Raw genomic sequence first — 14,697 nt, forward strand, 5'->3', positions numbered from 1 at the left:
TAGAATGTGAAAAATGCACAGGAGTTGCATAAGTCACCATGCCAGTCACCCATTTACTTACAGAAACTAAGCAAAATTAATGTCACACCACCTCAGTTGAAACCATTTGAACCTGGTAAAGTGTTCCGTCCGGATTACCATTGGATATTCCAAGACTCACCAAGCTTAATGGACCTCCACCAACATGTTCATATAATTGTTTCATCAATAACACACTTTATATTATTGGTGTTTAAGCTGGTACCAGTTACAGTAAAACCTTGGATTGCGAGCATAATTCGTTCCGGAAACGTGTTTGTAATCCAAAGCACTCGTATATCAAAGCACTCGTATATCAGTTGTGTGATCACGTGACGCTCGGCAGTACAAAGCGTATACGTACTACTTGTATTGCAAGACCCTCGCTCGTTTATCAAATTAATATTTATTTAAAAATTTTGCTCGTCTTGCAAAACACTCGCAAGCCAAGGTTTTACTGTATTACTAAAACGTGGTGTTTATGAACATCTCTTTTCTTAACTCGTTCATATAAAAGTACAAAACACCAAGTACCATGTTTCAATCTTGTCTTCTTGTGATTACAGCTCTTGTCCATTTTCTTCCTGTTGTATTCCAGCATTATTCACACGCGCGATGGAATGTTGTCTCTTCAAATTGGAAATTAACATTGGTTGGGACCTGGTTTACAGTTGTCCCAAAATGGCACTGCCATTCCCCCATGCCTTTCGTACGAATGCAGAATTACGGCCTTACATTCAAAGAAACATCTGAAATTCGACAATGTTCATTAACAGTTTTATTGTGTCTATTTGCAGTTACTGCAGTAAAATTTTAAACTGAACCCGTCAGGCAGTAGTATTTAAACGTCATCTTTCTGACGACTTGGAATAACCAATTCTCGGGGCCAGTCTGGATAAACGTATGAGTGGGCCAACCGAGTTTGATCAACAGCCCACCCTAGTGGTGAAACAGCTGTTATCAGGCAAGAATAATTTAACTCCAATACAGTTAGTTTCCCAATTACCCTTCATTCCAGACCAGATGCTGCTCATGGGATAAACATAAAAAAAATGCAACCATAACGTACCAACGTATGTATGTTGAACTTATTTTGTACCGTACATAGCCAACTACGCTAATCAGAGGTGCGGGCGGGGGGGGGGGGGTCAACAAACTAAAGACAATAAAACAAAGGTCATTAACATGCAACTTTAAAGTTTTATTTTTGATGTATCGTAGGGTGAGGGTAGGGGGCTGGGGGTAAATTTAAACAAACAAAAAAGAGCATGAAGCGTGCATTTCATGTGCCAGGTCCAGATACCACTGATGATGCAGTCACCAGAGGACTCAGCTCCTTCACAACGCTAATTGAAACCTGCACACTTCGCAATGCCCTTAAAAAAAAACATCTCTATTTGGACGAATTCATTAGTTACGTTAATTTTAAAGAGCTCAAAATGACCCACCAAAAATAACTTTTTTACATTTTTGTTATTGGGCGTTCTATAAAGTTTTTTTCTCAACCCAAGCATACATGCCTAATTTACTTGGAAATAAATCCCTCTGCCCCTGCTTAAAACGTGTAGAAAAAAAGGTTAATGGTACAACTCGTGAAAGCGATGGGCGGTATTTTCACTCATTCCCTGGTGGCAGCCACTGCATGAGGTTTGGGGTGAGGTGGATGAGGTGGCTGATGGGTGCGCGAGTGTGCAGGGCTGCCCTCATGGGAAACCGTCATCGTCCTCCTCCGCCATCTCCTTAGCGAACTCCAGGTCCTGCTGCTCCCGCTCACGCCGCTCCTGACAGGCACGTGCCGCAAACATGCCCAGTGTCACGCTGCGCCCAGCGGCGAGGCTCCACAGCTCCTAGCCCACTCGCGCATCTACCAGCTCGCTCGCTCGCTCACATGCGGCGGGACTTTGGCGACGTGGATAAGACAAGAGTTGCCTACATTCAAACGTATGTTTTTTTGTTTGTTTAAGGAACCCATTATGTAAACACAACACTTTCTAATGCAGGAGGCACCCGTCACACCTGGCAATGGCATATATTTTTAAAAAAATATCAAATAGGACCCCACGAAATAATTTAAGTAGACGGCACATGAGCAGGTAAAAGCACAGAGCAAGTCTCTAAAGAGAAAATACACCTCCGCTTGTGGTGTTGCACGATGCCTCTAATTTAGCCTTTGAAAGGCACAAGAACACATCACTGATGATGCAGATGCACTGACAGCAAGCGGGACTTGTCATGTTGCCAGGGTGTAATCAAGGGCGCACAACGCGGGCGTCGTGATTCCAGCTATATATGGTGTTACTATTTACTGTGTCTGAACATAATCTCAGCGCATACTGGGCAATAAAGCAAACTGTTGCTGTATAACCAAATTCTAAAAAATGTCTGAAAAATAAAGCAGTGACATATACAATTTTAACTCGTATCTTACCATTAGAGAGAATAATTTAAACAATACATAAATACCAAGCTTTACTCCTCCAACTTACTCAAATTTTAAGGATTTCTTTCTATTGTCCTGGATTTCAATTTTCATGAAAATGGAAAGTCTTCCATTTCAAAATAAATTATTTTTACAAAGCTGGTGTATGTTATAAATACATAATTGCTTCAATCAAGGTATCTTTTTGGAGGCTGTCAAATACAGATTAACTTATGTTTTAAGCCAAGTAGTAAAATACAAATATATTACACTACACATTAAAATATCAGCAGTGAATTATAAAGTAATGTATATAACTCATTAAGAAACAGCATACAATCGTAGTATACATTTTTAATGTGCAAAACACATGAATATACATAAAGACAACACACCTCAACCTATGAATGACCTAAGAGTAATATTACCACACATTTCTCAGCTACTGACATGCTATGCTGCAGTTTTTCCAAAACCCATCCCCCTCCGCTAATCTCAGAGGCATCACATGTTCAGAGGGGTAATTTTCTCTTCATAATTGCAAACATTTAACATTGGCACACAATCCACTCTTGAAAATGGCAACCTATTATCGTCCAGCAAATTTAGCAAATAAGTTTCCCTATTTGGTAACCCTTCCACAGAATATCCTCACGGGAGATAACAATCTACCAATGCAATATTGGTGGTAACCTCTCTTATCATTTTTTGTTCACCATTTTAAACCAATACAATGGTAATAGTAATTTTGGCACACCTATGATATACAAATCATCCCATAAATACATAACTTCACACTGGCATTGTAACTAATGCTGTTCTATGGAAAAACAAAACTAAATAAACAGCACAATTGCTCATGAAGTGTATTTTTATGGTAATTACGAGTACTGTTTAATAGCTCATGTTTAGTGTGCATGGAGCAACGCGCACATCCATCATGCAATTGTGGAGAAAATAAAAGATGAATCTTGCTGCATGCCGAGGTCACCCGGCAATGAATCTCACCTCTGCCGATTCCAAGTCTTTGTTGTAAGACTTGGGAGGAAATCGCATTGCCTGCACAAAACAACAGCAACTGGTTACGTCACTTCATGCTACATCACATGTCCATCGATTACGTATAGCCCTATGCATAGCAATATAAGTATCAATATTAATTTTTAATATGCAGTTTTTGTGCATTACTCGTGGCTGGACCGAAGATATGTAAATAATTGCCGGAGAAATGTTTTACTAGACACAGTGACGCACAGCTGCGATCCAGTGCTTTGGAGACATGTTTGGTGGATCATGCGGTTTTTATGAAATTCCCAAAAACTGTTGGAACTGTGAGGTAGCCAAACAATGACAGTATAGCAAGAATTGGGTTGCTGAAGCTATGTTTGTGTACATTTTCAGTGTTATGCCAATGTTTGGGTGGTTGCCCTGGTATTCCACGTACACCACTTTGCATACACAAACCGGTGCTTAAAAGGAATTTTGGAAAAAAAATCTGAATGCAAGTTATTCCTAATGTCTCAATATTCAGGTGAGGTTTTCCTGGATTAATATAAAACACTTTATTATATACATTCTCATCAACCAAAGTGAAAACAATTGGTGAAGAAGCAAAGACCTCGTAAGAGGTTCTGGGTTCATTGACGTGAACATCTGCCCAAGCCACACAGCTATGCCTGGTGCGACCGCACCTCCGATTACAACGGTTGGCTACGTACGGTGCAAGAGATGTTCAATATACATACGGCCAAAGAACCTTAAGAATACCAAATGTTGAGACACTGGACCACACCTTCACAGACATGTTGTGCATCTCGAGGCAAAAGGCGATGCGCTGGTGGAAGGCGAGCTGTGGCTCGCGCGTGGCATATATGTCAATGGTCTCCTTGGACTGCACGTAGCCTTTCTCGTGGTTGATGCTCGCCTCAATCACCCCATCTCGGATGGCCTGGGTGTGCACAGAACACACACACACACATTCATCACATGGGCTATGGGACACTTTGTGGAAAGTGTTGTTATGACTATTTGTCTTGATACCGTTTGACCAAAATTAACCATCACAGCTCAGCATTAAAAAACATATATTTACCTCGAGTTCTTATGGAAGAGACACTGGTATTATTGAGTATAATCTTGTCATGAGAGCGTGTTTTCTAATATTGGACCCTATGCTCATAATAAGTGACTTCAGCTTGTCTTAAAGATCCAATCTATCAATGTCACAATTACCATGTTGGGGGATGTAATAAACGTTAAATGGTGTCATCTGCTATTTTGTTTCTGTGTTTAGTTTGTTGTCGTTTCCCCGCACCTCCGATTAGCACGGTTGGCTATGTACCGTTCATAATCATTTCAACATACATACGTACATTAAAGATCCTGTAACATCAATCGCAAAAGTAGGCCCTCCTGTGATAAAATTAGGTTTAAATGCATGTTATCCCAGGTATAATTATTGTACAAAGCAGTGCAATGTTACCTTCGCAACGATGAACTCCGCGTCCTCAGGACTGTCAAGCTGCAGTTTCTGGGCGATGTCAGCCAGTGAGATACGCGAGTACGACAGGCTGATCATACGCACACCTGTATGCATAACGCGCACAGCATGCCCACGTGCCCAACAAAATCCATGCGTATTAATTGAACTTATCACAAAGCAAATAGGTGAGGTTCCAAATACCAAAACACGATAGACCTATGGCGTCAAAAGTAATTTCAACATTGGAATATCACATAGCACTTGCATGGTTCGGCTACATACTGCGCGAAAGAAGTTCAACATACATATGGTGTAATATTAATTTGAGCACATAGAATTAGAATATAAACGTACAGTTTAGTAAAAAAAAATGTTTACATCATACAAACCTCAAAAACTGCATTTTTATTGTTGAGTGTAATGGCTAGCCATTTCACGGTGAAATCAGATGGCATAAAGCTTAGGATTTTGATGCCATGCAATTTAGACTCTACATAGTCATGTTTTGGCGGCAACACAGATTGGTATTTCAGCACAAATGCAGTGAGAGATGTGTGGTTGAAAGGATTTGCTGGTACAAACCTGTCTTTATAACGTTATGGCGCAGACGAATAATCAGAGTGTACGCGAAGTCTGTCTGGAACTTGTCTCCAAATTGCTCCAGAACCTGGTTGAACTTGGAAAGGTTCCCTGTCCGCACGGCTGTACCAGGGAGACAAACCATCTTTAATTATCGCCAGCAAAACATCAGGATTTACTTTTTCGTGATTAGAAATTTAAATGGGAAAAAGGTATGCACGCATCTAGCAGAAGCAACAAACATGGCTTAAAACCGACGTGATGCCACATTAATCGGGGCATCTCTATAACTTGCACTAATCTATGTAATATCTGATCACATTTTTTTTAAACATGCATGTGCGCGGGCGCGCACACACACACACCTTGGGTGAGTAAGAAGTAAGGCATGAGAGAGCGCTTGAGGGAAGGCTGGCGGAACTGCAGACGGTCAGGGATCTCCCCCAACAGTAGCTCCACCACAATCAACAGCTTGTGAACCTGCCAAGATAGCAACACCATCAAGGAACAGTCAGAATATGAAGATACTGACACACATAAACACACGTCAAGACTGTTGAGCCAAGTGCTTTAGCAGTCACCTACTCAAGGTATCACTGCACAGAAGGATGTGGTGTGGCCAACCCTTAGCTACCTTTGCTTCCTCTAAACACAAGATCCAGGTCCCATTGAACACATTACATAAAATCCGTGATCTGAGTCCATCTGTAAAAGATGTAATTCCGGACATACAGTACCCTGGCATCTACAGACTAAGTTGCCTCTGTGGTAGTAGTTACATTGGAGAAACCAAACGACATATCTCGGACCGCATTCGTGAACACAAAGCAGACCTAAAACACGGTAGGACCAACAACTCGGCCGTGGAAGATCACTGTTATAATTCAGTAGGCTCACATGACATTGACTTCGCCAAGACAGAGTTCTTTGCAAGCCATCTGGCTACCATGAGAGATTCGTTCATGAGGCTATCCACATATACAAACACAGAGACAATTTCAACCGAGAAGATGGATTCTGGCTTAGCAATCATTGGAAGGATTTGATAAACCATTTCGGGTCTTAATTGATTGTTCACGCTTACGGTGGCTTTCAGACCGCACCCATCATTTTCGTCTCCCCCCTCCTCTTTTCCGAACATAGATGGACTCGTCCATCTGAACAAACTGCCAAATCGCTCTCCGTGGTGCTAACGTTAAAAAAACGCCACTTTTTTCAAAATTTTTTGCTGTGGTTTTCACACCTGATGATGATTGCTTGTGTTGCAGTCGAAACGTGATAATTTTATTGTTTTATATTTTTATTGTTTCCCTTCTACGTGACTTTACCGCAAGAACCAAGAATATTCCTCTATGCTGTTTACACAGTGCACTTAGTACTGATTTAATACTGAACAGACTTAGGAAGACCCCGTTTCAGATACCAAGTGCCAATGGTAAGGAAACAAACCCAGGATGCCAGGATCAAAGCTCAGTGCTATAGCACTGCCATTCCCCATACACACGTGCAAAGCCATATGCTGGCATCTAGAAAAGTGGAAGAATGTAAGAGCCCAGGGGTAACATGTGAAAATTGCCCTGTGGATGGGTTCATGCCACGATGTATTGTGCAATGCCTCACTGTCTGCTTGAAGCCCACGGCTGTGTGCTGTGGAGCTTTTCTTAGAGCATTGGTCAGAGTTCTCCGTGCTTCTGAGTACTCCAGTTGGATGGCCTTGATGCGCCCTGCCACACATAAAAAAAACATTAATAACTGATTTGCGCGCAAGACCAAGAAAAGTTTCTGCCTCGCTTAAATGTTTTCCTTCAGTTTATAAAGCCTCCTATTTCCACCAACAAAACGGAAGACTTTATTCTTACTCGTTAAGAGCTCTAAACTATGCAATATATTGCACATATTGGCAACACCACAACACTGTTATGATAACTCATGCTTACAGCGCAACAAAATACAGACGACAACGTATCGGGCAATGGTCCGCTATACGTCTGTTCAAAGGCACTGTTAATAATGAAGGTGGTAGTTCATCTGGTAGGAGCATGTACTCACCAGTGTAGTAGAGATAGCGAGCCCATTCGTTGTTGTTGGCCTGCTCAGGAAAAAGCGACTTGGAAACGAGCTTTCCAGCCTGCTCATACAGGTTGTAGTGCAGGTAGTTGCGCAGCAGCAGGTTGAGCAGAGTGGCCTGCCCATCTGTGTCATGCCTCAGCGTGGCCGTGCGCAGCCGGCTCTGCAGAAAGCTGCGATGTGCAGACAACGCGACGAGATGTTAAATACAGGTCACACGGCGAGGGGAAAGTCAATCATGTGAGCCGGAGCCTCGCGTGGTTTCGCATGCCACACCTGCGGATGGAGTCCAGCCTGTCCAGGAACTCGTAGACACGCGAGTGGTAGAAGTAGCAACGTGCCGCCAACTGGTCAAGAGTGCGCCGGTTCTGGGATGCGATTTTCTGCATGAGGTCGTCTGAGCACTTTTGAGCCTGTTTTGCCGAAATGAAAGTGGAAATCCTTATTAGTGCAAGAAACACAAGCTACGACAGATTATTGATGAATAGCGTCAACACTTAAGAGAGTAGCACATCAGTTATACCTATGAACAGGTAGCACCGAAACTGAAATTGAACCAATGTGTACATTTGTTGTACGTGTGCTATAACAAATGCATTGGTTGGGGATGTGCCAAGTGCTTGCAATGCAAGGAATGTTGTCTTTTGGGTACATTTACATACAAATGCTGAAGCATCAGACAATACTTGGTGTGGAAAATAATTTGTTTTAAAGAACCACAAGAAAGTTGCTGTGGTTTTCACACCTGATGATGATGATTGCTTGTGTTGCAGTCGAAACGTCGTGAGAATTTTATTGTTTTATATTTTTATTATTTTATTGTTTCCCTTCTACGTGGTGACTTTACCAAAAGAACCAACAATATGAATCCCTGCAGTCACGAAAGCTTTAAATAAAAAATTTAACTTTCTTCTTGATAACGCAGTTTAAATTTGAATGTCTAAGAAGTCTGATGTATACTAATTACACTGTGAGTTATGAGTACACGATTTTCAACCTTACACGAATAAAACTTTGATTTTACGCGCGTTTCAAGCTACAAGCATACCACAAGTTACATTTGAGCAGTGTGTGGAGGACGTGCGGTTGGAGAGCTCACATCGTCGTAGCGCTTGCTGTCCAGCAGGTACACCACGCACAGGTGCTGAAGGTACGTCTCCGTCTCAGGCAGCAGGGGCTGTGCTGCCGCCTTCCCCGTGCGTGGTCGGAACGTAACCTCACCTTCCGCATCCATTGGCTGCACAGAACACATACCAAAAAGACAACGAAATGTACAAGCCAACTAGAAGTTGCACAAGAGGACGATCAGAGTGATGGCTTAAGTCATGGTTTAGATAGGAGCATATAGGATTTAGAGGGAAGACCCTCATCCAGCAGTGCCACAACCTAACGCTTATGCAACCTATAAGGCTGCTGCCAATAAGAAACAGCCCCTGTAATCCATCTGACCTAATGCAGCTGCAAATGATAACACTTAACACAAACGTATTCCATCCAGGAAAACAATGGAGCTGTTGCCCATAAGTGAACAATCAACATCGACACTAACACGCTTTTGGAAAATACTTTTTTTTACTGGATCCATACACCCTAGAATTAAAATGTGGTTACCCTATGAAGAGATTTTTACTTGCCAAAGGAATTTCGAATCTACACTACTGGCTCTAGGCCACCAATGGACATTAGCACAGCCCAAAACTAATTTAGGCAGGAGCATTTTACTTTCTTCATGCTTAAAAAATCAACACCACAAGCAGCTGCTTGCATTAAACAGCTTTCTTGAACTTTTCCATGAGTTTCTCCCTTGAAGCAGAAAACGTTGCAAGAAACAATCACCTAAAACAATTTTAGGTAACCATCCACATTCGTTCGCCAAACATTAATGCTAGGCGACGTTCCATCAAAAACACACAACAATGGTGAGGCAAAGACGCGTGGAGGCAGGTGTTGAGGATGGCGCAAACCTCATCAAAGAAGGTGAGGAGGAGGTCACGGGCAGGTGCTGCACCGCTGGATGTGTAGAACCCGGCGAGCGCCTTGCGCAGGACATGTGCGTTCAGTTTGCGGCGTGTCGAGGGCAACGCACGCAGCACACGCAGCACGAAACGCGGCTCTTTGCTTGACACCGACTTCTCGATCTGCCGTACCTGTTCCTTCAGGTCTGAGGAAGACGTTATTCCGGCGCACACACACACACACACGCAAAGATTAATGTTAGCATTTAAGACGCCGGAAAAGCATGATGCATCAGAGTACTTCATTTCTGGTGAGGACCGTACCCATCAAATGTTTGTGTCCCTAATATTGCAGCCAGATCTCTGAAAAAAAACGTTAAAGTACTGTACACTCCACTTTTTACACTATGCTAATAAATTTATTTCCAGGGGGTACAAAGTAAGATGACCTTTAAGTCGTAAGTGCAAAAAAAAACATTTAATGTTAAATGACATAATATTAACAAACAAAAAAGCCTTGCCTTAGCCAAAAAAGACTGGTGCCAACAAAAAACATGTGCATGCACATTTACAACACTCACAACCAGCGTTTGAACACCACATCAACAATAAAGGCCCAAGCTAAGCATCAAGAGAGAGTATACTTTCCTAAAGTAAGTTCACTTATAAATTATGTTAAATCTGTCTGCTGAAAAACCTTCAAGATATATATTATTTCCGGGGGGTACAAAGTAACGAAAACTTCAAATCTAGATTAAATATATTAAAAGCAGCCAAGGGGAAAGGTGGCTACACAGCTCACGATTGGAGTGCTGAGTCAATGCCACCAAGATCCCACCACTGGGTTCTCAGATTATTGTACTGAATTGTCAGTCTGATCACGAATGACATACAAAAGTAATATTTTCAATTCCAGCTCATAAATTAAATCACTGTCATATTGGCTTGATGATCAGTTTAACAGTCACAGTAGTGTGGGAATATGTGCCCCAATTGAATAAAATGGCCACTTAGTGTTTTGCACAAGTTCCGATAATCACTTGCACGGCCATTCAAGATACATGGCGTGACATTGCTGTTAGAATTCCTAATGACGGCGATAGTACACGCGAGTATAGATAGCCTTGGTAAAAAAAAAACATACCCCCAAAAAACGTATACAAGTAAATCAACGGTAAGAAATGTAAGCATTATACCTTCATAAGGGATAAGCTGAATAATCCAGTTTAGAAGATTCAATATGGTTAATCAACAAGACAAATCCATTATCACATGGTCCAAGAGAATACATTTTCAGAGTGGAGGCCACTTTCGATAAGACATCACTAGTGTGTGGGTCGCGACACATTTTAAACCATTGGGGTTTGACAGGACGATGATGGGGGGGGGGTGTTTTCACATTTGAGGCCTCACTAAAGGCCACTAGGGGCATATGGTGATTCGGACGATGATTGTTGACAATTATTGACTCTGCTTATGCTGAAAACGAGTATTTAGATACCGCTGCTTGCAGGTGACATTTAACAATTAAATATGCTGAACGTAGACTCGCACGATGACGCTGTTCATGGTGGATATCAAAACAAACATTTGAGCCTCATCACAACAATGGCACGACTATTAACGTCACGAAAGCTTTAAATCGAAGACGACCCCTCTCTACTGCCGACGCCGCCAATCGCAGCCGGCTCCACACGCACCCAGGTCCTCGACATCACCCGCGCGATGTCAGCCGGGCAGCGGGAGAGAGGAGGGGGGTTACGTTAGGCCGCCTTCGGGCAAGGTTAGCGCATCATGGCACGCAACACGCAACAGCATCACCGTCAACGCCAGGACGGCTCGCACCTTCTAGGGCGAGCGCGTCCGTCTCCTTCTGCGTCCGCACGGGGTCCGCGGGAGTCGCGGCCTCGCCACCATCGGCCGCGTCCTTCATCTCCACGTCCTCCACCTTGGCCTTCTCCTTGTCCTTCTTCTTGGCGGGCTTGGCCACCGCTGCCTCCTTCATGGCGACTGGGATTACGTCGCTGGGATTACGTCGCTGGGTTTGCGGGCGAACCTTTGCAAGTTGACTCGACTCGCGCCCGTGACGCCTCGCTTCGCTACCACCGTGCCTCACAATGACTGAACAGAAAAACGGCGCTTCCGCTTCCGGGTCAGGGGTTAGGGGTGGGAAGGCGACCCGGGGACCGGGGGAGGGGACGGGGCAATAGGAGGAGGGCTTGGAGGAGGCGGGGCTGGGAGAGGGGCGGAGCAATAGTAAGGCGGCGGGGGTAGTATAAAGGCGGTGCTGGAAGGAGGCGGGGCTGGGAGGGGTGGGGCGGGGCCTACAGGTGGGCGGGGCTGAGTAGTATTGAATGAGCTGTGCGAAGAATCAATAGCCACCAATCGATACACTTCGTTCGTTTCTCAGTCCGCTTGTCCTGGTGAGAGTCGCGTCGGCAGCATGTTGAGTCGGGCGGTCCAGACCTCTCTTTTCCTGGCGACGGACTCCAGCACTACATTGCTATACACTATACACTGCTATACACTATACACTACTATACACTGCACTATACACGACTATACACTATACACTACTATACACTATACCAGACATGGGCAAAGTCCGGCCCCCGGGCCGTATACGGCCCGTTGGCTTTTTAATCCGGCCCGCCGAACTTGTCCAAATAATATTATTATTGAATTAAATTTTACCTTTCTCCTGTAATGCCCCAATTTCCCCATTAGATGGCGCACTTTGACCGGGAGTTACGATATGTTTATGTATTGTTCAAGTTCGTGCAATTTGTTACATTGCCTTGCAAATAAATGCTTTGCTACCTGTTAAAGGCCAAATCCTTTCATATAATTATTTTTATATGTCATTTATATTAGTTCACACAAACACTCCATCCATCTGTTCCTAGCCCGGCCCCTCTGTCAAATTTTAGAACCCATTGTGGCCCGTGAGTCAAAAAAATTGCCCACCCCTGCACTATACACTACTATACACTACACTATACACTACTATACACTACTATACAGTATACACTACTATACACTACACTATACACTACACTATACACTACTATACAACAGACTCTAGCTCTCCATTAGTATACACTACTATACACTACACTATACACTACTATACACTACACTATACACAGACTCTCTCTCCATTACTATACACTATACACTACTATACACTACACTACACACTACTATACACAGACTCTAGCTCTCCATTAGTATACACTACTTTACACTACTATGCACTACACTGTAAACTACTATACACTATACACTACACTATACACTACTATACACAGACTCTAGCTCTACATTAGTATACACTAATATACACTAAACTGTAAACTACTATACACAGACTCTAGCTCTACATTAGTATACACTATACGCCACTATACACGACACTATACACTACTATACACTAATATACATGACACTATACACTGCACACTACTATACATAGACTCTAGCTCACCATTAGTATACACTATACACCACTATACACGACACTATACACTACTATTCACGATACACTACTACAGTGAGGGAAAAAAGTATTTGATCCCCTGCTGATTTTGTACGTTTGCCCACTGACAAAGAAATGATCAGTCTATAATTTTAATGGTAGGTTTATTTGAATATTGAGAGACAATAACAACAAGAAAATCCAGAAAAACGCATGTCAAAAATGTTATAAATTGATTTGCATTTTAATGAGGGAAATAAGTATTTGACCCCGTCTCAATCAGAAAGATTTTTGGCTCCCAGGTGTCTTTTATACAGGTAACGAGCTGAGTTTAGGAGCACACTCTTAAAGGGAGTGCTCCTAATCTCAGCTTGTTACCTGTATAAAAGACACCTGTCCACAGAAGCAATCAATCAATCAGATTCCAAACTCTCCACCATGGCCAAGACCAAAGAGCTTTCCAAGGATGTCAGGGACAATATCGTAGACCTACACAAGGCTGGAATGGGCTACAAGACCATTGCCAAGCAGCTTGGTGAGAAGGTGACAACAGTTGGTGCGATTATTCGCAAATGGAAGAAACACAAAAGAACTGTCAATCTCCCTCGGCCTGGGGCTCCATGCAAGATCTCACCTCATGGAGTTGCAATGATCATGAGAACGGTGAGGAATCAGCCCAGAACTGCACGGGAGGATCTTGTCAATGATCTCAAGGCAGCTGGGACCATAGTCACCAAGAAAACAATTGGTAACACACTACGCCGTGAAGGACTGAAATCCTGCAGCGCCCACAAGGTCCCCCTGCTCAAGAAAGCACATATACATGCCCGTCTGAAGTTTGCCAATGAACATCTGAATGATTCAGAGGACAACTGGGTGAAAGTGTTGTGGTAAGATGAAACCAAAATGGAGCTCTTTGGCATCAATTCAACTCGCCGTGTTTGGAGGAGGAGGAATGCTGCCTATGACGCCAAGAACACCATCCCCACCGTCAAACATGGAGGTGGAAACATTATGCTTTGGGGGTGTTTTTCTGCTAAGGAGACAAGACAACTTCACCGCATCAAAGGGACGATGGATGGGGCCATGTACCGTCAAATCTTGGGTGAGAACCTCCTTCCTTCCCTCAGCCAGGGCATTGAAAATGGGTCGTGGATGGGTATTCCAGCATGACAATGACCCAAAACACACGGCCAAGGCAACAAAGGAGTGGCTCAAGAAGAAGCACATTAAGGTCCTGGAGTGGCCTAGCCAGTCTCCAGACCTTAATCCCATAGAAAATCTGTGGAGGGAGCTGAAGGTTCGAGTTGCCAAACGTCAGCCTCGAAACCTTAATGACTTGGAGAAGATCTGCAAAGAGGAGTGGGACAAAATCCCTCCTGAGATGTGTGCAAACCTGGTGGCCAACTACAAGAAACGTCTGACCACTGTGATTGCCAACAAGGGTTTTGCCACCAAGTACTAAGTCATGTTTTGCAGAGGGGTCAAATACTTATTTCCTTCATTAAAATGCAAATCAATTTATAACATTTTTGACATGCGTTTATCTAGATTTTTTTGTTATTCTGTCTCTCACTGTTCGAATAAACATGCCATTAAAATTATAGACTGATCATTTCTTAGTCAGTGGGCAAACGTACAAAATCAGCGGGGGATCAAATACTTTTTTCCCTCACTGTATACGCAGACTCTGGCTCTA

General features: G+C 43.2%; 1 protein-coding gene across 1 annotated transcript; it reads right to left on the minus strand.

Annotated features, from left to right (window-relative positions):
- Positions 1 to 1,198: 1,198 nt before the first annotated feature.
- Positions 1,199 to 11,688, minus strand: PSMD3 (proteasome 26S subunit, non-ATPase 3). Its single transcript, XM_032959007.2, has 12 exons — positions 11,366 to 11,688; positions 9,530 to 9,726; positions 8,665 to 8,802; positions 7,842 to 7,978; positions 7,548 to 7,738; positions 7,119 to 7,222; positions 5,864 to 5,978; positions 5,502 to 5,621; positions 4,920 to 5,023; positions 4,230 to 4,385; positions 3,446 to 3,496; positions 1,199 to 1,799 (listed from the first exon to the last, which is right to left on the minus strand). The coding sequence occupies exons 1-12, from the start codon at positions 11,523 to 11,525 to the stop codon at positions 1,722 to 1,724; spliced, it is 1,551 nt and encodes a 516-aa protein (XP_032814898.1). The 5' UTR covers positions 11,526 to 11,688; the 3' UTR covers positions 1,199 to 1,721.
- Positions 11,689 to 14,697: the final 3,009 nt, after the last annotated feature.

Source organism: Petromyzon marinus, chromosome 2 (genome assembly GCF_048934315.1).
Source record: "Petromyzon marinus isolate PM22_M1 ecotype Great Lakes invasive population chromosome 2, UKy_Petmar_22M1.pri1.0, whole genome shotgun sequence".
Classification (NCBI taxonomy): Eukaryota; Metazoa; Chordata; class Hyperoartia; order Petromyzontiformes; family Petromyzontidae; genus Petromyzon; species Petromyzon marinus.

What these genes read in the sequence shown, in the direction of transcription:
- PSMD3 (XM_032959007.2), bottom strand. Translation starts at nt 11,525, where the DNA reads ATGAAGGAGGCAGCGGTGGCCAAGCCCGCCAAGAAGAAGGACAAGGAG. An exon ending in AGGCTGGACTCCATCCGCAG is followed by an intron (nt 7,739 to 7,841) that starts GTGTGGCATGCG and finishes TGCACATCGCAG; the next exon opens with CTTTCTGCAGAGCCGGCTGC. An exon ending in CCATAACGTTATAAAGACAG is followed by an intron (nt 5,024 to 5,501) that starts GTTTGTACCAGC and finishes TTATGCATACAG; the next exon opens with GTGTGCGTATGATCAGCCTG.